This window comes from Garra rufa, chromosome 10 (assembly GCF_049309525.1).
Source record: "Garra rufa chromosome 10, GarRuf1.0, whole genome shotgun sequence".
In the NCBI taxonomy this organism is placed as follows: domain Eukaryota; kingdom Metazoa; phylum Chordata; class Actinopteri; order Cypriniformes; family Cyprinidae; genus Garra; species Garra rufa.
In genome coordinates, this window is record NC_133370.1 from 41448396 (window position 1) to 41472371 (window position 23976).

Below are 23976 nucleotides of genomic sequence, written 5' to 3' on the forward strand. Positions count from 1 at the left end.
CAGTGTGGTGTGTTCAGTATGAGGTGACAATGATGCATGCAAAGTTTGGTGTCAATATGTCAAAGCTTTGCAGAGATAAAGCCTCAGCCATTTTGGCATCATGGCTCAAATTTGTTGCATTGCTATACAAAAATGGTTTCGTGTATCGACGTAATCCATAACTTTGTGTCAGCACTGTCTGAAGATGATCCGATTTTGATGAAAATTGGATGAACGGTCTAGGAAGAGTTTGAAAAGGTAGGTTTCAACATAAGTCCAAATTGCGGACAGGAAGTTCTCTATGTTCTCTAAGTTATCTATGTTGCCGGCATGACCCAAGGAATATTTTGAGACCAGTTTGATTATAATAGGTTTATGCAATCAAAAATCATTAGTATTTTTGGAAATTTCATAATTAATGGTAATGAGTGATTTACTACTCTTGAACAATATGTGGCACTGTTATTGAAATGATGTTGCATGGTCAGTTTGAGGTGACAACGGCACACAAAATTTGGCATCTTTCCAGAAAATTTGTTGATGCGCTAACTGAAACCCGTATATATATCGACACGAAACGGTTTGACTAATCAACTTGAATTCCACAATGTTTTGCCAGCATGGTCTGAAAACGATTTATGAAAATTGGACTAATGGAGGAGTTCGAAAAAGTAGGTTTTCAATATTAATCAAAATGGAGGACAGGAAGTTCATCAAATTATGGCATAATTGGTATCAATGTTCTCGGCATTATCCAAGGAATATATCAAGACCAGTTTCCAGTTTCATTACAATATGCTAAATTAAACAAAGTTATTACAAATTTCATTATTACTTTTGCCACTTAACTTTATGAGTACAGTCAGGCCATGGTGTCGAAGGCACATACAGAGTTTCATAACAATACATAAATGCATTGTAAAGATGCGATTTTCTAGTCCAATGAGATTAGGAACTACTGTACACTTCCATTCCGGCGTAATAGTCAAGGAAGTTTGCTGCTGTAATATTGACTCAGCAGGCGCAGTAATATCATGCAGCACCTGAAATTAGTTCCCAGCTATGTTAGCATTTGCACATCTGCTGCATGATATTACTGCGCCTGCTTCGGCCATGTTACAGCAGCAAACTTCCTTGACTATTACGCCAGAATGGAAGTGTAGTTCCTAATTTTATCGGCCTAGAAAATCGCAGCTTTACATTTTCCACCGGTATTAGAACACGATATAACTACAGAAGAGTCAAGTTTTAAATAGGACAAATATCGAAACTCGTTGTTATTATTAAAGTTATAAGCAAAAACAGCAATTTTTCATATCTTCTGACCACTAGGTGGCACTGTGCCAAAACACTGCAGGTAGCCTCGGGTCATGCTTGTTATAACACACACCAAATTTGGTCTCAATATGCCTAACCATTTTGGAGATATAGCATTACGTCCATTTTTGCGTGCTTTTCATAGAATTCCTTTGCGTGTTATTCAAGAACAATTTGACTAATCAACTTGAATTCCATAACTTTTTGCCAGCATGGTCTGAAGATAAAAATCAGACAAACTGTCTAGGATGAGTTTTAAAAAAAGTAGGTTTTTCGAACAATTAAAAAACTAAGCCTTACATTTTTTAAATTTTGGACTTCATTCGACTCAGCATGAGCCAAGGATTCAGATATAAGATTCGGATACAACAGATGCCTATGCAACTTCGTTGCTTGGCCCCTAACTATTAACTATACACCTGCACAGCCTAAATATAGAGGTCATCAAAAATTTGGTCCCTGTTTTTGATGACAGAACATGATCCTCATACAAGGGACCTACTTACTAAAATTTAAAGACAGCTCTATATTTTCCATGTTTAAAACTATGAAAGCCCGTTTCTGCCACAAAATAAAAAATAAAAAAAAAGGTAATTGCAACTTTTAGCATTTTTATTTTTTCTCAAAATTGTGTGATACAAACACACATTCGCAAAGAAAAAAGTCAGAATTACGAGTTTATATCTTGCAACTCTGATTTTATAACACAATTGTGAATTTATAATTTGAAAAAATGAAAAAGTCTGAAGTTTATAAAAAAGTCTTTTTGATATGAAAAGTCACAATAAGCTATATTTATTTTTATTCAGTAGCGGAATGGGCTTCCATATAAAACTACAGATTGAAAAACCCCTCATCTAACTGTCCTCATGCAAAAAAGTAATTTCAGATGTAAAAGCAAGTTACTGCAATATGACAAATGAATATGAAGACAAACCATTTTTCATTAGAATAGTGCTCACTGATGAACAGTAAGACTAGGAACAGTATAGTAAACAGTAAATGGGCTCAATTTAGATTCGTTTTGTGGAAAATACAGATTTCATTTTCACCTCTAGAAGATTGAATGCTCTGCCCAAGATGTGAACTGTCAGATTTGCCGTTGCATAACGTGGAAGAAAAGATTCAGGGGAGAAAACTACAGCTCCCTCGATGTTAGCAGCAGCCACTCCTGTAGAAGACATACAACTCAGACATTACAAAAAGGAGAAAATCAGTGTTATAAACAGAACATTATTGTAAACAGATGGAAGTGTTACATTATTTGTAGTACCTGTGTCCACTGTGTAGTCCATATGTGAAGAATATTTCCATGGTTCAGCTTCAAAGTCTTTACTTAAGATATCATCTGGTAATGACTCCATCAGGTCTTTTTTTAGAGGGTCTTCTGTTTTCTGGATGTTAAATAGATGACTCCAAACATACGACCCAACTGAGGAGATATCATAGAGAATGTGTACAAATGTGTCTCATTTTACAGTCGAAGAGTGTTAGAAATATGAAAGTTGAAAATATGCAACATCTTCCACTGCAAAAAATATTAGTCTCATTCTCAGGAAATGGTGACCACTGATGTAGCCAATATTTTATTGTTATTAATAAATAAAAACTGTTATTTAGACAAAAACAAAATCAAAATTGTTAGTTAATTTAAAATTCAAAAAGTCATTCTTTCACAAAAAAAAAATGTAACTTCAAAAGCACCTCATGTTTTTTTGGATACATTTTTGTTTAATTATATTTATATTAAATTGTTTTTAGGGCGATATTTTAATGAACATTTTTGCAATGGGTTTCAACACCCAACCCCATTTTAAAGACTTGGTACTAAACATGTTTTTATTTTTTACTTCAGAAATGTGTGATTTATTTTAAGTCACACCAAACAGAGTAATACTACCACAATTTACTATTATGTATCAAACTTACAGTGTTGAAATAATATAGCACACTTAGGTTAGTAATAATAAACTATTTGATAACTTAATACCTTGACTAGACTTCTCATTACTTAATGTTGTCTTCACAATAGTGAAAATCTCCTGGTTTGGACAGTGCATGAGCTGTTGATATGCTGCGATTCTGACCTCCACATTCTCCTGCTGGCTTTGAAATGCCTGAGTAAGAGCTGTCCTCTACAAACATAAGAAAGAACATGCCATAATAGACATAACATCAGTGCAAGCAGCACATGCATGCATGTCCAGTGCTATATGTCTCTTAAACTGTACGCTGACGCTCACATCATGATGGCAGGGGATTCTCCTGAATGCTCGTACAGCCGCCAACCGAAGTTCCAGTGGCACAGACTGATTCTGCACACAGCGGCTCAGTGTGGGGATGAGATCTGATACAGCCGCTCCTGCATTCTCCACTGCTTTTAACACATGCAGCAGCTGCACAACAGACACAGAACAGTTTAAAGCAATATTCCAGGTTCAGTATGTGTCAAGCTCAATTATTTGTGGTATTATGTTGGTTACCACAAAAATGAATTCACTTGTTCCTTGGTCCTTTTCTACATAAAAAGCAAACATCTGGTATACTAAAAGATTTTTCTTGTTGTCGGTATTAATCTATATTATGCCATAACCATTCTACCAATTGGTGTTTACTGATTTACTATTTAGGCGTCTTTTTCTTATGAGGCTAAATTCGGACTGTCTCTCCTTTTCAAGCTAGAACCGCCAAACTCATGTCAGATGTTCAGACTGGTCTGACTAGGGTTGCTATATCTTTTTTAAAGTAATTATGGTTTTTGTAAACTGGACAATCCCACAAGCTTTTACTGAGGGTGTCTAAACTTAAAGGTGCCATAGAATTCATTGATACAATATTTTAAATTGTTGTCTGATATCTATATAGAAGGTATATGGCATAGGAAAGGACAAAGCTTCTTCAGAAATGGTTTTACAGGTCCATTTACAACCCTAGGATTTGTCCCTAGAATGAAACGGTCTGTTATTACATTATCTGGAAGGTTCATGAACAATAATGATGAGCTCTGCTCTGATTGGCTGTTTCACAGAGCACTCATTTCAGAAGCTCGCACATGGAGGAAAATATATATTTATGCTGCCTTCATGTGCTATCGTAATTATGGTAAATACCAAAATCCGACATCGAAATTGCACATGAACACCCACTCACGTTGTAATTTCCACTGGAAAGCTCGAAATTTTTTATGATACCCGAGTTGCCGAGATGGGATAAACTTTGACCTTTCAACATGGCGGACAGCAACGAAACTATACTGAATGGTAAACATTGCATGATGTTAAAAGTTAAAAAAACTTATATAGGCTATATAAAATATATATACTTATATAGGCTTATATAAAAACTTATATAGGCTAGCTAAAACAAAACCATTAGTTAGTATTGTCTTTTAGTATTGTCTAGTAAACTATACTATTCATGATCAATAAGATATACAGCCTATCATTTAGCATTTGCGTTTTGATGCATCCTCTTCTTCCTGTAGCAGATGCATTAGGGAGTTTATAACCGTTTTAAAACTTTTACCCAAATAGCATGTGAGGACAAATTCCGAGTCCGCCATGTTTCTCTTCACTACGACAACAAAAGCACCTGAACACGACACACTGGTAATTTCCACTTCACAAGTGGAAAGCATCATCTTTTCCATATCACATGAAGGCAGCATTAATCACAGAGCTTGAGCCGCTATTAATATGTGGTTCATTGAAACTGCCGTTTTGAATCCACAATCCTTTTACTTTCATTTTTGTGAGCTCTGTGTAATGTGATTCTGCAGCCACAGTCCTTACTTGCCACATAAGTTTAAATGCTTGTTAGTGATGCTCAGGATCTGTAAATCATTTGCCATCATCCCCACAGTCATCTCTCCAGCTCTTTCTTCTCTGAGTGAAATCTTATGTGCCGCAATGTAACAGACTACCGCTAGCAGTAAAGCTAACCATGTCCCTTCAGTGGCTCGTCTTATTTTAATAGATCGCCTTATTTGTTTTCCTTGCCTTTCTGAGTAAGGTACAGACACCAACCCATCCCTGCACTTAATATCTCCTGCACCAACCCTGCTGAAAAAAAAAAACTGCTAATACCAGCCTAGGCTGGTTGGCTGGTCTTAGATGGTTTAAGCTGGAAGTAGCTGGTTTTAGCTGGTCTCCCAGCCTGGCCAGCTAAGACCAGCCTGACCAGCCTGCCCAGGCTGGAAAAGTGGCCAAAACCCCTCTAAAACCAGCCTGCTTTCCAGCTATGACCAGCTAAAACCAGGCTGGTTGACCAGCTAAAACCGGCCAACCAGCCTAGGCTGGTTTTAGCTGTTTTTTTCACCAGGGAAGCTGAAACATAACATTTATTCCCGTGATCTGCCATTTTCGTATTGTCCTAGCTTTGTTTTTTTCTCAATAGCCTACCTGCAGAACTACTGATGACTGGGCTATGCAAATGTTGGGGGCGCAACTAGGGGTGAGCGGGGCACAACCTAACACAGGGTTAATTGTAACACGCGTGGTTTAAATATTTCCACACATGCTAGCATAACCAAATTTACTAGTCAACACCTCTTGACTGGCAAGACGGCCGCGAGCGGAAACCCAAACAGTGAAAGTGAGTTGTTCAAAAACTTTCTTTTTAGTAAACTCTGTGTACACAAACAATGTTCTCAATGCTCGAGTTCAAGTGTAGAGACCCAGGCGATACTTCAAGCAAAGTTTCATGGTGTGTCGAGCCTTCTTAGTGTTGTAAAAACATCGATTTTGATGCGCTCAAAGTTATGCCCCTAGTACTCCCATTCACCGGCCACTGACCACAAAACGAAATCACGGTCAATCTCAAAAACGGCTCGTTTGTCGTAATTATGCTTTTAGATATAAGTTTGTCTCGTTTACAGTAAAAAAAAAAACAGCCCAGGTTGCATTTTGCATCCAGGTTTCATGCTGAAATGTGCTAAATCGTGCTAACAACAAGTTAATCCATGCTATATTGTGCTATATCATGCTATCAACATGCTAATTCATGCTAGCAACATGTTAATTTATGCTAAAATTTGCTAACTGCTAGTAACCTATTAAAACATGTTAGCAACATGTTAAATCATGCTAGTAACATGCTAAAACATGTTAGCAACTTGTTAAAGCATGCTAACAACATGCTAAGTCATGCTAAGACACATTAAATCAAGACAACAACATGTTAAAACATGTTATGTTAGCAACATATTAAAACATGTAGGCAATTTGTTAAATCATGCTAGTAAATTGTTAAATCATGCTGGCAATGGGCTAAAACATCCTAGCAGCATGTTACAGTTTTTTACAGACGCTAGGACACATTTCTCAATACTTAGGTCACTTTTGCAAAACTCTTCACACAGTGAGCACAACAGAAGTCTATGTGGGCTAAACTGAGGATCAGTTATCATTGTTTTGGCACAAAATGCATTCAATGACTACATCTCTCAAATTTCATGAATTCTTTTCTCACTCAGACACAACAACTGCCAAAAATCTTTGTACGTACAGGACATTTTGCACGTGCTTACATACTGTTTTCAAAACTGTTAAACTTATGTTCAAAACAATAACATAATGCAAAAATGAATAAGACAGCAAAATTCAACAGCAATATTTTATTGAAACATCTTTCAAATCTAAAAATGCGAGTAGATTAGCATTACTATTGTATCTGTATCAGTGGATGATGTGTATACAAATTCTTGTATTTTGGAATTACTTAGTGCAAAAAAATAAAAATAAATAAACAACGAAATATTGAGGAATTCTGCATCATGTCTGATTCATTCCAGTACCATATATGGCAGTTATAAACAATATATATTGCAGTTATAAACAGAGATGTGTCCTTGTTTTACACAAGAAAACACTGTGTAATGCTACATGTTGTTAGTGTTTTTTAGGTCATTGTTTTGTGGGTGACAAAGTGTGTTTGTCGGCTGTCAACCTTTGCCAGTGTTCTGGAAGAATGAGTTTATTTGAGACCTGAATAAAGTGTTTTGGTAGTTGTAGTGCATTTTGAATGTGAATTGAACTGCTTTGCCAAGCTGAAAGTCGGTTAGGAGAATTGTGTGAAGAGTTTTGCAAAAGTGACCTAAGCATTGAGAAATGTGTCCTAGCGTCTGTAAAAAAAAACTGCAAAACATTGTGTTAAAATATGCTAGCAGAGTGTTAAAACATGTTAGCAAAATGCTAATTCATGTTAACAGTGAGTTAAAACATGTTAGCAACATGCTTAGGTATTTAAACAATGGCTAGAACATTTTAACTACAAAAATCTTCAAATCTGCAAACTTTCAAACAAGGCTTTGTCAAGCCAACATCAAAGTTTGTTTACTAGTATAGTATAGTATTGAACCTTGAATAGTCCTTTAATTAAGTTGTGTAGGATACCTCTGCTGTCTGATGGTTAATTTTCATTTTTCTACTGTACCTCTGTGATCTTCAAATGATCATCCACTTCACATCCTGCCTCAAGACTTTGCTTCAGAACATGGACAAACTGTTGGACTTCAGCGATTTCATTACATGGACCCTGTTCTTGTTGACAAAAACTCTGGACCAGTGAAGACACAACCAGTAGTGCTTTTGGTCGGATAAGAGGTATCTGCAGCAAAGCCTGGAAGAGAAAAGACCAGCAAATCCACATGACAACTTGGTCACACTCTGTTTAAGACACAACTTTCACTTTAGTAGTATAATTAATATAACTGAACCTAAACACGTACACTGAGGTGACTAATCAAGGATGAAGTGGGGTGGGAAGCAAAACTGATAGTATTGAGGAGAGGTAGGACATGTTCCTGGTCAACTTCTTTGTTGAGTATGAGGTCTTTAGTGACAAGGACGCAGTCCTCAGTTCCACAGGCTGACAGAGTATCTGCAAGGGGTTGCCTGCCATGACACCAAAATCAACATTACCATAAGAAATAAAAATATAACATAAATTAGAAATGTGCTGTAAATGTTGTAAAATTAAATCAAAAGTTCAGTGTAATGTAGTAATTACAGTCAAGCCCGAAATTATTCATACCTCTGGCAAATTCTGACTTTTATTCAACCAGTAAGTTTTTTTTGTTTTTTGTTTTTTGACCGGAAATGACACAGGCTTCGCCCAAAAGATAATAAGATGATGTACAAGAGGCATCATTGTGGAAAAAAAAAATTTCTCAGCTTTTTTTTACATTTTAACAAAAAGTTGCATGTCCAAAATTATTCATACCCTTTGCAAACTGTCATAGTCTATGGGAAAATCCTAAGTTCTATACCATTCCAAATAGTCCAAGCTGTTCTAGAGCATCCTAATTACCCTGATTCATTGCGAACAGCTCTTTTAATCAACTCAACAGGTGAAAAACAGAAGCTCTCTGCTGTTGGTTTGTGGACAGTCATGGCTAAGACAAAGGAGCTCACTGAGGACCTGCGGCTGTGCATTGTGGCTGCTCACAATTCAGGAAAGGGCTATAAGACCATATCTAAATGTTTTGAAGTTCCAGTGGCTACAGTGCAAAGTATTATTGAAAAACACAAGACGTTCCACACTGTGAAAAATCTCAGAGGATGTGTTCGGAAGCCAAAAGTGACACCTGTGCTGGCCAGGAGGATAGTGAGAGAGGTAAAAATGAATCCAAGGATCACCACCAAGGCCATCCTGATGAATCTGGGCTCTGCTGGTGGCAACATCTCAAGGCAGACAGTCCAACAGACACTGCCAGTGTTGGGTGTAACGCGTTACAAAGTAACGCGTTACTGTAATAATATTACTTTTTTCAGTAACTAGTAGTGTAAGGCATTACTCGTCTGAAAAAAGTAATATTATTACAGTTTTCCCGAGCTAGTTACTTGCGTTACATTTGCCAGTAGCACCTTCATCACACACAAGGCACACGACAACACAGAGAACAGAAGGGAAGGGGAGGGGGGCGTGAATGGAACAGTGATTGGTCTGGGTTTGGCACGAGGTATCATTAAATTATCACCGATTGGTCGACACCCGGCAGCCAGCAGCAGAGCGGCACTTGCAAATAGAGACCTGCAAACCCGCGGGACCCAACGCAACAGAGTGCGGCGCGGGACAAAACTTGATGGGCAAGTGCGTGTGCTGGTGCGGGCGGGTAGAGACTCGTGTGTGTGTGTGTGCGGGATGCGGGAAATTAAAATGATTCGTGGGACTTCCGCAATATAGAAATATCTAAACATAAAATATCTAAAAAAACAAAAAAATGTTATTCATCTATTGCACAAAAGCAGCAAGAACAACATATATGATTAGTAAGCGCAAGAATAGGCAGTTTCGATTTAAAATCGAATGTTTTAAAATGTAGCCATCTGCTGATTTTTGGAACGCATCGCCAATCAATGGTGTTTAAGATAGAATTCACTCACTGCTCAAAAGTTTTGAACAGTGCTGAATATTGCGTGCTTACGAATCACAACACACAAACTGTAGACATTTATGAAAGATGAATTGTGCATAATATCCATTGTGTTATAAGAGCTTTATGAGATCGCGTATGCACTGAGATGTCAGCTTTAAAGGAGCTTTGTTTGTTTGCATTCTGCCGTGGATGCACGCAGTAGGTCATGTTTGCTTTTTTGTTAAGAATAACAGTGGTTTGTGTAAGAAAAAAAGTAACTAGTAATATAACTAGTAATATAACTAGTTACTTTCTCCAGGGAGTAATAAAGTAAAGTAAGGGATTACTATTTTTGAGAGTAATATGTAATATGTAATATATTACTTTTTTGAGTAACTAACCCCAACACTGGACACTGCACACCGCTGGGTTCTCTCATGCAGACCAAGGAGGACAACACTTCTCCAGATAAGGCACACAAAAGCCCACTTGGCCTTTGCAAATGCTCATCTGGACAAAGAAGAAGACTTCTGGTTTTCTGTTTTATGGTCAGATGAAACAAAAATTGAATTGTTTGGCCACATTGATGTAGCCTTCATTTGGCGTAAAAAAGAAGAAGCCTTCAACCCTAAGAACACCATCCCCACTGTCAAACATGGTGGTGGGAACCTAAAGTTTAGGGGGTGTTTTTCAGCCGGTGGACCAGGGAACCTAATCACAGTAAACAGTACCATGAAAAAGGAGCAATACATCAAAATTCTCAACAACAACATCAGGCAGTCTGCAGAGAAACTTGGCCTTGGGCACCAGTGGACATTTCAGCACGACAACGACCCAAAGCACACAGCAAAAGTGGTGAATAAATGGTTAGCAGACAAAAACATTTACATTTTGCAGTGGCCCAGCCAGAGTCCTGACTTAAATCCAATTGAGAATCTGTGGAGGGAGCTAAAGATCAGGGTGATGGCAAGGAGACCCTCCATCCTGAAAGAGTTGGAGCTCATCGCTAAAGATAAATGGGCAAAAATCCCAGTGGAGACATGCAAAAAGCTGGTCAGCAATTATAGGAAGTGTTTGATTGCTGTAATAGCCAATAAAGGCTTTTCTATTGATTGTTGAGAAGGGTATGAATAATTTTGGACATGCCACTTTTTGTTCAAATGTAAATAAAAGATGAGTAACAATTTTTTCCACAATGTAGCCTCTTGTACATCGTCTTATTATCTTCTGGGAGACGGCTGTGTTATTTCTAATAAAAATAAATAAATAAATAAATAAAAACTTTTTATTACATAAACTTGACTGTATGTAATAATTGTTGAAGGACCAACCAGTCATCTCTACATTTGAAGGAGGCCTCATGCCACAAGTCTCTCAACTGATGGGATGACAATGCTCTCAACTGGAGCACCAGATTCAGGAGAAGCTCTGATTGCTAAAAGTGATAAAGAAAAGTGAGAGAAACTTGGTATCTTGAATGAAAGAGTCACTTTAATACTGTAAACTGGTGTCAGACCTGTTGCTGATCTGCGAGATGAGCACACAACCTCCTCACTGTGTTGGAAACCTCTTGAACTGATGGTCCACCGTGTCTGCCTGAGATTTGGCCATCAGCCTCAAACACAATACTGGTGAAGTAACCGCTGTTCTGCCCTGAATTGACAGAGAACATGATTATAATTTACATATTCCACTTTTATAACCTTTTATAACCTTTTATATTTCAACATTCAATTGTATTTTAATATCCAGTTTACATACTTACGGTAAGTAAAGTAAAGAGAGGCTACTTTTATGGAAACTGACCAAAGCATTAAAATCTAAAATTCTTGCATAGCAAATGAATGCATAAATCGCTTTAGCAGCATACTGGACATTATTTTAATAAAACAACATAGAGCCATATAGTATGACAGTGTTTTACTGCCACATTAAAAAATGTCAAAATCTAAAATTTCAAGAATAAAGTCATAATATTTTGAGAATAAAGTCGAAATATTTAGAGAATAGAGTCGAAATTATGAGAATAAAGTCTTATTTTTTTGAGAATAAAGTTAAAATGTTTAAAAAATAAAGTTGAAATTACGAGAACTAAAAAGTAGCAATTAAAGTTATAATATTTTGAGAGTGATAAAAAGTAAAAAAAATAAATAAATTTTAATTAGAGATTGAAGTCATAATATTTCGAGAATAAGGTTGAAATAATGAGAATAAAGTTGAAATGTTACGAGAATAAAGTCGAAATATTTCAACAAAGTCTAAATGTTTCAAGAATAAAGTAAAAATTATAAGAATAAAGTCAAAGTGTTTTAAGAATAAAGTCAAAATTCCCAGAATGAATTTGTAGCAATTATATTTCGACTTTATTCTCGAAACATTTCTACTTTATTCTCGTAATTTTTACTTTATTTGTGAAACATTTCGAAATTATTCTCGTAATTTCAACTTCATTCTCGAAACATTTCAACTTTATTATCGTAATATCGACTTTATGCTTAAAATATTTCAACTTTATTATTGAATCATTTCAACTTCATTCTCTCAATTTCAACTTTATTCTCAAAACATTTCGACTTTATTCTTGAAATATTTTGACTTTATTCTCAAAATATTTCAACTTTATTCTCATAATTTCGACTTTAATCTCAAAACATTTCATTTTAATTCTCAAAACATTTCAACTTTATTCTCGGAATTTTGATTTTATTCTCATACATTTTGAATTTATTCTCATAATTTCAACTTGATTCTCGAAACATTTAGATTTTATTCTTGAAATATTTTGACTTTATTCTCAAAACATTTAGACTTTATTATCGTAATTTTGACTTTATTCTCGAAACATTTAGACTTTATACTTGAAATATTTTGACTTTATTCTCAAAACATTTAGACTTTATTATCGTAATTTCGATTTTATTCTCAATACATTTCAAATTTATTCTCGTAATCTTTACTTTATTTTTGAAACATTTTTACTTTATTTTCAAAACATTTGACTTCATTCACGAATCATTTAGAATTTATTCTCATAATTTTAATTTAATTCTCGAAACATTTCGAATTTATTCTCAAAACATTACACTTTATTCTCAAAACATTTGACTTTATTCTCAAAACATTTAGACTTTATTCTTAAAATATTTGACTTTATTCTTAAAACATTTACACTTTATTCTCAAAATGTAGACTTTATTCTCGAAACATTTAGACTTTATTCTCAAAATGTAGACTTTATTCTCGAAGCATTTCAACTTTATTCTTAAAACATTTGACTTTATTTTCGAAACATTTAGACTTTATTCTCAAAATTTTGACTGTATTCTCGAAACATTTCGACTTTATTCTCAAAACTTACAATCTATTCTTGAAAATTTTGACTTTATTCTCGAAACATTTAGACTTTATTCTCAAAACATTTAGACTTTATTATCGTAATTTCGACTTTATTCTCAAAACATTTTGAAGTTATTCTTGAAATATTTCAACTTTATTCTCAAAGTATTTCAAATTTATTCTCAAAACATTTAGACTTTATTCTTGAAATATTTTGATTTTATTCTCAAAATATTTCAACTTTATTCTCATAATTTCGACTTTAATCTCAAAACATTTCATTTTAATTCTCGAAACATTTCAACTTTATTCTCGGAATATTGATTTTATTCTCATACATTTTGAATTTATTCTCATAATTTCAACTTGATTCTCGAAACATTTAGATTTTATTCTTGAAATATTTTGACTTTATTCTCCAAAGATTTAGACTTTATTATTGTAATTTTGACTTTATTCTCGAAACATTTAGACTTTATTCTTGAAATATTTTGACTTTATTCTCAAAACATTTAGACTTTATTATCGTAATTTTGATTTTATTCTCAATACATTTCAAATTTATTCTCGTAATCTTTACTTTATTTTTGAAACATTTTTACTTTATTTTCAAAACATTTGACTTCATTCACGAATCATTTAGAATTTATTCTCATAATTTTAATTTAATTCTCGAAACATTTCGAATTTATTCTCAAAACATTACACTTTATTCTCAAAACATTTGACTTTATTCTCAAAACATTTAGACTTTATTCTTAAAATATTTGACTTTATTCTTAAAACATTTACACTTTATTCTCAAAATGTAGACTTTATTCTCGAAACATTTAGACTTTATTCTCAAAATGTAGACTTTATTCTCGAAACATTTTGACTTTATTCTCAAAATGTAGACTTTATTCTCGAAGCATTTCAACTTTATTCTTAAAACATTTGACTTTATTTTCGAAACATTTAGACTTTATTCTCAAAATTTTGACTGTATTCTCGAAACATTTCGACTTTATTCTCAAAACTTACAATCTATTCTTGAAAATTTTGACTTTATTCTCGAAACATTTAGACTTTATTCTCAAAACATTTAGACTTTATTATCGTAATTTCGACTTTATTCTCAAAACATTTTGAAGTTATTCTTGAAATATTTCAACTTTATTCTCAAAGTATTTCAAATTTATTCTCAAAACATTTAGACTTTATTTTTTAAATATTTTGACTTTATTCTCAAAGCATTTAGACTTTATTTTTTAAATATTTTGACTATTCTCAAAGCATTTAGACTTTATTATCGCAATTTCCACTTTATTCTCGAAACATTTTGAAGTTATTCTTGAAATATTTCAACTTTATTCTCATAATTTGAACTTTATTCTCGAAACATTTCGACTTTATTCTCTAAACTTTCACTTTATTCTTGAAAATGTTTACTTTATTCTCAAAACTTTTGACTTTATTTTTGAAACATTTCGACTTTATTCTCTAAACTTTCGCTTTATTCTCAAACATTTTGACTTTATTCTCAAAACATTTAGACTTTATTCTTAAAATATTTGACTTTATTCTCGAAACATTTTGACTTTATTCTCAAAATGTAGACTTTATTCTCGAAGCATTTCAACTTTATTCTTAAAACATTTGACTTTATTTTCGAAACATTTAGACTTTATTCTCAAAATTTTGACTTTATTCTCGAAACATTTCGACTTTATTCTCAAAACTTACAATCTATTCTTGAAAATTTTGACTTTATTCTCGAAACATTTAGACTTTATTCTCAAAACATTTAGACTTTATTATCGCAATTTCGACTTTATTCTCGAAACATTTAGAAGTTATTCTTGAAATATTTCAACTTTATTCTCAAAGTATTTCAAATTTATTCTCAAAACATTTAGACTTTATTTTTGAAATATTTTGACTTTATTCTCAAAGCATTTAGACTTTATTATCGCAATTTCGACTTTATTCTCGAAACATATTGAAGTTATTCTTGAAATATTTCAACTTTATTCTCATAATTTGAACTTTATTCTCGAAACATTTCGACTTTATTCTCTAAACTTTAACTTTATTCTTGAAAATTTTTACTTTATTCTCAAACCTTTTGACTTTATTTTTGAAACATTTCGACTTTATTCTCGAAACTTTCACTTTATTCTTGAAAATTTCAACTTTATTCTCAAAACATGTCAACAATATTCTTGTAAATATTCTTGCGATTTATTCTCAAACTATTATGACTTTAATGTTGTAATTCTAGATTTTTTTGTTTACGTGGCACTTAAACGACTTTGTAATATTGAGACCTGACTTCTGATTTGTATCTGTATGCAAATACCACATAATTATTCAGATAACTACAGAGTCACATATTGCATATTAACTTCACCATTTCAGAATTCTTGTATTACATTAAGGACATAATCTTTATAATCTTTAGAGTCCCAAATGGAGATCAATTGCACATTTTTATTATAGAATCAGATTCATGATTTGTGAAATTAAATTTAGATCTCTATTTGAACAAGTCTGAAAGATTTACAAGAACCTAATGATCCAAAGAGTTGGCTAAAATGATCCATTTATGAATTGTTTGTTGCTATTCTTATGCATATAGTTTACATTTCCTGCAGACTTTTTTAACAGTTTGGAAATGTTATTAAGTTTATTAAATAAAGGGCTCAAGAGAGGTGTAGAAAAGATTAGTTCTCTTGTTAAAATGTAGTCAACATAAATATTTATGCTCAATTAAAGTAGAACTATAGCATTAATATAGTGACATGATCAAACGGAATTGACAAAATCAAAAGCTTAGTGTTACCCAAATCCATTGGAATCACTTCAAGGGTTCTGAGGAGAGTTAGGCTTGAAACAGTTTTAGTTTCTGTTGCTTCTAAGAGGCCTGGCAGGGGAACCAGTGACACAGTTTCTGTACAGTTGACCTTCTTCAGCATTGTTCCATCATAAAGCTGGATGCATGCAAGGCCGGCGCTCACCGTCTAATCAAAATAAAGAGCAACTCAAACTAAAGGAAATTCACACTGGGTCAGTTGCATGAATGTTGGATATAGTATACAAAAAGTGGGGCCCACCATGCCCTCCCTCAGGGGGACAGAGTGCTTCCAAAACTGATCGATTCTGTCACTGAGGCACTGCTGGAGATTTCGGCTCTTCACCACTGACGGACCCCTCTGTTCATAAGAACTCATACATGTCCCATACACATCAGTCTGTAGAGAAATCATAATTCAACATCATTAATATAATGCTAGTGCTCATACTTAATAGAGTCTTTAAATATTTTTGAAAAAAGATTCTTATGCTCACCAAGGCTGCATTATTTGATGAAAAATAGGATAGTAATACAGTTATATATTCTTACAATTGAAAAGAACACGTTTCTATTGTAATATACACTACCAGTCAAAAGTTTCTGAACATAAGATTTTTAATGATTTTAAAGAAGTCTGTTCTGCTCACCAAGCCTGCATTTATTTGATCCAAATTACAGAAAAAAAAACATTTTGAAATATTTTTACTATTCAAAATAACTGTTTTCTATTTGAATATATGTAAAATGTAATTTATTCCTGTGTTCAAAGCTAAATTTTCAGCATCATTAATCCAGCCTTCAGTGTCACATGGTTCAGAAATTATTCTAATATGCTGATTTGCTGTTCAAGAAACATTTATTATTATTATTATCAATATTTAAAACAGTTGAGTAATTTTTTTAGGATTCTTTGACGAATAGAAAGATGGAAAGATTCGCATTTATCTGAAATAAAAAGCTTTTGTAACATTAAACACTATTAAATAAAAGCTTTTTTTAGAAAGAAATCATAGAAATTTACACTTTTATTTAGCAAGGATGCTTTATATTGATCAAAAGCTATGATAAAGTCATTTATAATGTTACAATAGATTTCTATTTCTATTTCACTTTCTGTTCTTCAAAGAAACCTAAAAAAAATTCTATTCAGGTGTTTTCAAAATATTAGAATGATTTCTGAAGGATCATGTGACTGAAGTAATGATGCTAAAAATTCAGCTTTGAAATAGCAGTAATAATAAATTACATTTTAAAATATATTCAAATACAACAGTTATTTTAAATATTTAAAATATTTCAGATTTGTTTCTGTTTTTGCTGTACTTTTGATCAAATAAATGCAGGCTTTGTGAGCAGAAGAGACTTCTTTAAAAAAAAAAACAATCTAAATGTTCAAAAACTGTTGACAGGTAGTGTAATTTAAAATGTAATTTATTATGCTGTGATGCCAATTTTCAAAAATCAATTTAATATACAGATTTGGGGCTCTATTATTATTATTATTATTAGTGTTGAAAACAGTTGTGCTATAACATTTTAGGATTCTTTGATAAACATTTATTTGAAAACTTTAAAGTTTATTTATAAAAGAATTCTTTTTAACAACATATGTCAACTGTATGCAAAAAGTGAGCATATGATTTTATACAAACAGGCGTGCAAAGTGAGTTACAGTTCTTCTCACCTCTCTGACTGTCTCTGTAGCTCGCCCAGAGTGAGAAGTCTGGAACATGCTCAGAATGGACCTCTTGATGTTGAGGGTCCACACCTGCTCAGCCTCCTGTGGGCAGAGCTTTGTGACCTTTCCCCCCTCGAGCCAGAACCGCAGGGGGTTCTTCTCCAATGACTCTCTGAGAAATCAAAACACCAGATGGACCTTCAACCTCTTAACACTCATAGCTCTCTACAGCAGCAATAGTGTGTGATTACCAGTGATGTGGCATCAACTGAATTCTAATGTTATTTAAAATGTTTGTCACCTAATTATTATATCTGACACCTTGAAACATATTATTTATGATTATACCAAATTGCATGCAATTTATTTGTAATAATTGGATGCAAACACAGAAAAGGTCTTGTTAGAAGTATTAAAAAAAAACTTAGATTACCTTATGTTCTTCAAGCGTAGCACCGAATTGTCTCTTTTCGATGAGCTCTGCTTTATTTGTATGTTCCTTAGCTACAAAATATGGATGACAAGATTATTATATATACATAGTTGAAATCAAAAGTTTACACACACCTTGTAGATTCTGCAAAATGATAGTTATTTTACCAAAATAAGAGGGATCATACAAAACGCATGTTATTTTTATTTAGTACTTACCTGAATAAGATATTTCACATAAAAGACGTTTACATATGATCCACAAGAGAAAATAATAGTTGAATTTATAAAAATTACCCTGTTCAAAAGTTTACATACACTTAATACTTAATACTGTGCTGTTACCTGAATGATCCACAACTGTGTTTTTGTTGTTGCTGTTGTTTAGTGATAGTTCATGAGTCCCTTGGTTGTCTTGAACAGTTAAATTGCCTGCTGTTCTTCAGAAAAATCCCTCAAGTCCAACAAATTCTTTGGTTTTTCAGCATTTTTGTGTATTTGAACCCTTTCCAACAATGACTGTATGATTTTGAGATCCATCTTTTCACACTGAGGACAACTGAGGGACTCATATGCAACTATTACAGAAGGTTCAAACTCTCAGTGATGCTCCAGAAGTTAAATGATGCATTAGGAGCCGGGAATGAATTCAAATTTTGGAATCTGAAGATCAGGGTAAATTGAACTTATTTTGCCATCTGGGGAACATGTAAGTACTAAATGAGCAGTACTAAATGAAAAAATATATATTTAGGCAAAATAATAAAAATGTACACATCCTCATTCTCAGTGGTGTAATGTAACGAAGTAATAATAATTCATTACAGTATTTAAGTATTTTTGGGGAGTATCTTAGTTTTTATTTTTCAACCTACTTTTACTTTTACTCCACTATATTTCCTAATTAAAATGTATGCTTTTACTCCGATACATTTCCCAAAGCATATTCATTACTTACTACAAAATAGTCAGAAGTCAGCAACTCATCTCAGTCAGAATTGTGAGATGTAAACTCGCAACTGTGAGAAAAAAGTTTTTTTTTTTTTCTTAATTTTGCAAAACTGTATGAAAAACAATTATCTCACAAAAGCATTGCGTTCTATCTAGAAAGTGTATGCTCACAAAAATATTGGGTCCCACTTTACATTAGGCGGCCTTAACTACTATGTACTTACATTTAAATTAATCATTTGATACAATGTACTTATTGTGTACATACATGTTTTTACATTGTATTTATATATTTTTAAAATCCTATAAGTAATTACATTTGTAATTAATTTTTGCAATTACCACTGTTAAACTATCCCTTACACCCTAACCCACCCTTAAACCTACCCATATCACCAAACCTGTCCCTAACCTTACCCATATCCCACCTTTATAGAAGCAAAAGTGTTTTGCAATGCAATATGACCACATTAAGTACATTGTACTTATTTTTTGATGCAAGTACATAATAGTTAAGGCCACCTAATATAAAGTGTGACCAAATATTGCCTTTCCCTCAAAAACATTTTGCATTTGCACTGAAATTTAGTTTTCTTTCTTTCACCTCTTTATTTCTGTCACACAAAGTTTTTGTGAGCAAACACAAAGTTCATAAACTCATAAAAAGTCAGAATTGTGAATTTTATCTTGCAAAAGTCAGAATTGCGAGATAAAATTCACAATTCAGACTTTTTTCCCGCAAATGCGAGTTTGTATCTCGCAATTCTGGAAATTCTGGCTTTTTTTCCCAGAATTGTGTGATAAAAAAAACTCAATTCTGACTTTTTTTCTCTGAATCGGCTGATAAAAACTTGCAATTGCGAGAAATAATGTCAGAACTGCAAGATATAAACTCAGAATTCTGACTTTTTTTCACAGAAATTGATGATATAAACTCGCAATTGTGAGGAATAATTTTCCTCACAAATGCAAGTTTGTATCTCACAATTCTGGCGTTTTTCTCTGAATTGGGTGATTTAAACTCATAATTGTGAGAAATAATGTCAGAATTGCGAGATATAAACTCAGAATTCTGACTTTTTTCTCAGAAATTGATGATGTAAACTCGCAGTTGTGAGAAATAATTTTCCTCACAAATGCAAGTTTGTATCTCACAATTTTGACTTTTTTCTCTGAACTGGGTGATATAAACACAATTGTGAGAAATGAAGTCAGAATCAGAATAAACTTGCAATTGCAAAAAATAATTTGTATTTACTTGTACTTGTTACTTTTAATACTTAAGTACATTTAAGATAAAAAAAAATACTTTTTATACAATAAATATCACATACTTTAAGACTTTTACTCAAGTAATATTCTAAATGGTGACTTCAACTTATACCAAAGTCATTTTCTGGTAAGATATCTGTACTTTTACTTAAGTATGGCTTTCAGGTACTTTATACACCACTGCTCATTCTATTCAAAAGTTTACACCCCTGGCTCTTAATGCATCACTTTTTCTTCTGAAGTTATAGTGTGAAAAGGTGGAGTCAGTTTTGATCCCTCTTATTTTGGTAAAGTAATTAATATTTTGCAGATTCTGCAAGGTGCATCTAAACTTTTGACTTAAACTATGCATATGTAGAATGACTGATAGAACAGAACATACCTTTAATATTATTTCTGGACATCCTGGTCGGACATCAATGTCAACAACACAGTCCAAAGCTAACTGACTGCCTCCTGATGAAGGACCTTTCCATGCACCGCTTATGGTTGTACTGTATCTATATGTGTGCCTTTGTCCTTTCTGCACATCTGTAAACATAAGTTAGATATATATTGATATTTCTTGACCCAGAAGTGAGTTAAATTAGACAAAACCTTGAAAAATTCTGTTTTAAAACATTGCATATGAATAGCAAACATGTTTATTAAAATTGTTTATATGTATATACTCTTACCTGGGCAAGTAGACTTGCAAAGTTGATCTTGGTGCAGTCTGTGGCAGTCAGCTTGTAAAAAAACATTAACAAGTTAAAAACCATCTTGAATGTATAAGTACTAACACTTAAAGAAAACTTTGTATAGAAACAAACATACTTAACCTTCTATAATATGTAGAATTATCTATTTGCTCTTAGTAATCAAAGGGAGGATATTAAAGAATATGATATTAAACACTTACCACTGAAAAAGATGAGCAACATAATTAAGCAGAGATCTTGGAGAACTAGACAAACCGGAGACATTGCCATAAGTGATTGGATCAAAGTAATACCCTGCACTTCATAGGAGAGACCATTACTAGGAAAAAATAAGCACATAAGTGAATGGATAGATGTTGAGTTAAGCCTTTGTAAAAACCCACTGGACACTCAGACACCAATCACAGGACAGATGCCCACCAGGGGACCATCCAGCTAACAAAATCCCGCAGCATACCAATGGACAGCTTGAACGGAGCCTTTGCCTTCTCATAACATGCTCACGATTTTGCAGGAATTTAGTTAGAGGTTTTGTTAATGTAATTCTTTTATAACATTATCTGCATCACATTTGTACTTTCAAATCCTCCAATTTGCCTCATTCACTTCCATTGTAAGTTTATACTTTTTTAGCATTTAAAACCCCTTTTAATGTTTTATTTCTTTATTTATTTTCTGTGAAATCTTTGATTTTAAAATGAACAACTATAGTTATGTTAGTATAATTTCAAAATAAATACTTACTGGACTGACTGAGGAAAAGTAACTTGATTATCCACACATCCATAATTTTTCAATTAAAGCATCAGATACACTACCGGTCAAAAGTTTGAACTTTTATATATATATATAAGTCAGATAAATGCTTGGTGAGCAGAATTCTTAAAAAAAAAAAAAAAAAAAAAATTATATATATATATATATATATATATATATTTTTTTTTTTTTTAAGAATTCTGCTCACCAAGCATTTATTTGATCATATATATAGCAAAAGCAGTAATATTGTGAAATATTTTTACTATTTAAAATAACTTCTTTCTATTATATATTTAAATGTGTAATATATTTTAATATATTTTACAATGTAATTTATTCCTGTGATCAAATCTACATTTTCAGCATCATTACTCCAGTCTTCAGTATCACATGATTTATTATTAATTATGATGAAATATTTAAAACAGTTGAGTACACTGTTTTTCAGGATTCTTTAAAGAATAGAAGGATTTTTTATACTTTTATTTGGCATGGATGCTTTCAATTGATTAAAAGTGATACTAAACACATTTAGAATGTTACATAAGATTTCTATTTCAGATAAATGCTGTTCATCTAAATGTTCTATTCACCAAAGAAACCTGAAACAATTCTACTTAGTTTTCAACATAATAATAAGTGTTCCCTTCCGGAGGGAACTCTACGCTGCGTCCTGGTGGACACTTTGGGAACTGCCTTCAGCGTGACCGGTTCTGAAACGAGGTATAGAATAACGACAGTGAACTTGACACTGGCCGGCGCCAGCCCGTGACGTCATCAGCAGGTGCCTGCTTAGTATAAAAGCAGGTGCCTGAGAGCACAACACCATCTTTTTGTCTTCAGAGTCCTTCGTTCTAGCGAGTGAGTATAGCGATGCCTAGGAGTAATCTATTTAGGAAGTGCGCGGATCCGTGTCAGAGAAGTCTGACACCTGATGACGCGCACGACCTCTGTGTAATGTGTTTGGGTGTTGAGCACGCGCGCTCCGTTCTTGAGGGAACGGAGTGCGTCCATTGCGAGGGTTTCTCTATGAAGAAACTTCGCTCTCGTCTGGCCCTTTTTTCGAGGGAATCGGGCCATCCATCTACCCCACGCGGCTCCGGCCCCGCGGCAGCTGAGGCTGCTCGGCGGCTGAGGTCCTGGGGTTCTCAGGTGGAGCTGGCTGACGAGTTTGAGAGAGGAGTAACTCTCTCGCGCCCGTCAGCCGGAGATGAGGAGGCGCTGCTAGCGGAAGATGTGTTGTCTCTCACATCTTCCGATCCTGCAGCGAGTGCTCTGCTGGCTTTGAGCCAGGGCGAGCAGGAGGCTGAGATGGAACAAGATGATATCTCTGAGTCCATACAGCCCCCTTGCCCCGCATATGAGGAGCTAGTGTCTGTCATGGACCGCGCGGCTACCCGTTTAGATCTACAGTGGAAGCCCGCTGGGGAAGAGGCCGCTCTGGGCAGGCTGGACGAGCGGTTTCTTCCCGGCTATGACAAGCCAGCTCCCGCGAGCCTCCCATTCCTTCCCGATCTCCATAAAGAGATCGAGAAGGCATGGGACAGGCCATATTCGGCCCGCATTTACCGACATCAGCATGTGAATTATGCTGATGTCGAGGGAGTGCTGGAGCACGGATATGCGTCGATGCCCCCCATCGAGCAGACGTTCGCGAACTATCTCTCGGGGGGAGGGACATCGACCCTCAAGGCTCCGACCCTGCCTTCCAAGCCGCTTAGAGAAACATCGCGGCTGAATAGCAGGGCATTGGTCTGGGGCTTTCCCCGGAGGAGGTGGCCGAGCTGCGCCACACCACAGATCTCTCTCTGAGGGCCACCAAGCAGACAGCGACCGCTGTGGGCAGGTCCATGTCGGCTATGGTGGCCACAGAGAGACATCTGTGGGTGAACCTGGCGGACATCGAGGATAAAGAGAAACGCTAGAGTCTCCTCTCCGGTGCCCCTCACTTTCGTTCGGCCACCTGCCCTTTCTTTCCCCCTCACAAGACTCTGGGGCTGGGCCAATGATGATACTTCAATCTGATGGCCCAGCAGGTGAACTATAAAGACACTTTTTATAAATAAAAATGTTCAACTATGTATGTGTATGTTTCCTTTTTTCTGCCAGCTTTGCTTGGGTGATTTTTATTGCAGTGCTTGAGCTCTTCTTGAGCTCTACTGCCACCAAGTGCCGAGTGTAGCCAGGTCTCCCCTCGTTTAAAAGAAAAACAGTGTGCAGAGACCTCCACTCGTGGAAAATCCCTCATGGGTTAAGCGTTGTCAGGTTTTTAAAAAAAAAAAAAAAACCTCCGCTAAGAGTAAGCTTGGTACAGAAATGATCTAACATACATATACATACAAATATGTAAAAAAAAAAA

At 34.4% G+C, this 23976-nt stretch overlaps 1 protein-coding gene across 1 annotated transcript in view; it reads right to left on the minus strand.

Moving 5' to 3' along the window:
* Window positions 1–21128, minus strand: part of LOC141344897 (uncharacterized) — a 91300-nt gene extending 70172 nt beyond the window's left edge. Inside the window, exons 1-15 of the mRNA XM_073849791.1 lie at window positions 21059–21128; window positions 20835–20885; window positions 20540–20688; window positions 17936–18006; window positions 17509–17674; window positions 16084–16221; window positions 15813–15990; window positions 11169–11305; window positions 10984–11087; window positions 8024–8189; window positions 7729–7914; window positions 3540–3692; window positions 3287–3431; window positions 2570–2728; window positions 2349–2467 (exon numbers count right to left, since the gene is read on the minus strand). Of these exons, the coding sequence (XP_073705892.1) occupies window positions 2349–2467; window positions 2570–2728; window positions 3287–3431; window positions 3540–3692; window positions 7729–7914; window positions 8024–8189; window positions 10984–11087; window positions 11169–11305; window positions 15813–15990; window positions 16084–16221; window positions 17509–17674; window positions 17936–18006; window positions 20540–20688; window positions 20835–20885; window positions 21059–21128 (1992 nt within the window). The remainder of the gene's footprint in view (window positions 1–2348; window positions 2468–2569; window positions 2729–3286; window positions 3432–3539; window positions 3693–7728; window positions 7915–8023; window positions 8190–10983; window positions 11088–11168; window positions 11306–15812; window positions 15991–16083; window positions 16222–17508; window positions 17675–17935; window positions 18007–20539; window positions 20689–20834; window positions 20886–21058) is intronic.
* Window positions 21129–23976: the final 2848 nt, after the last annotated feature.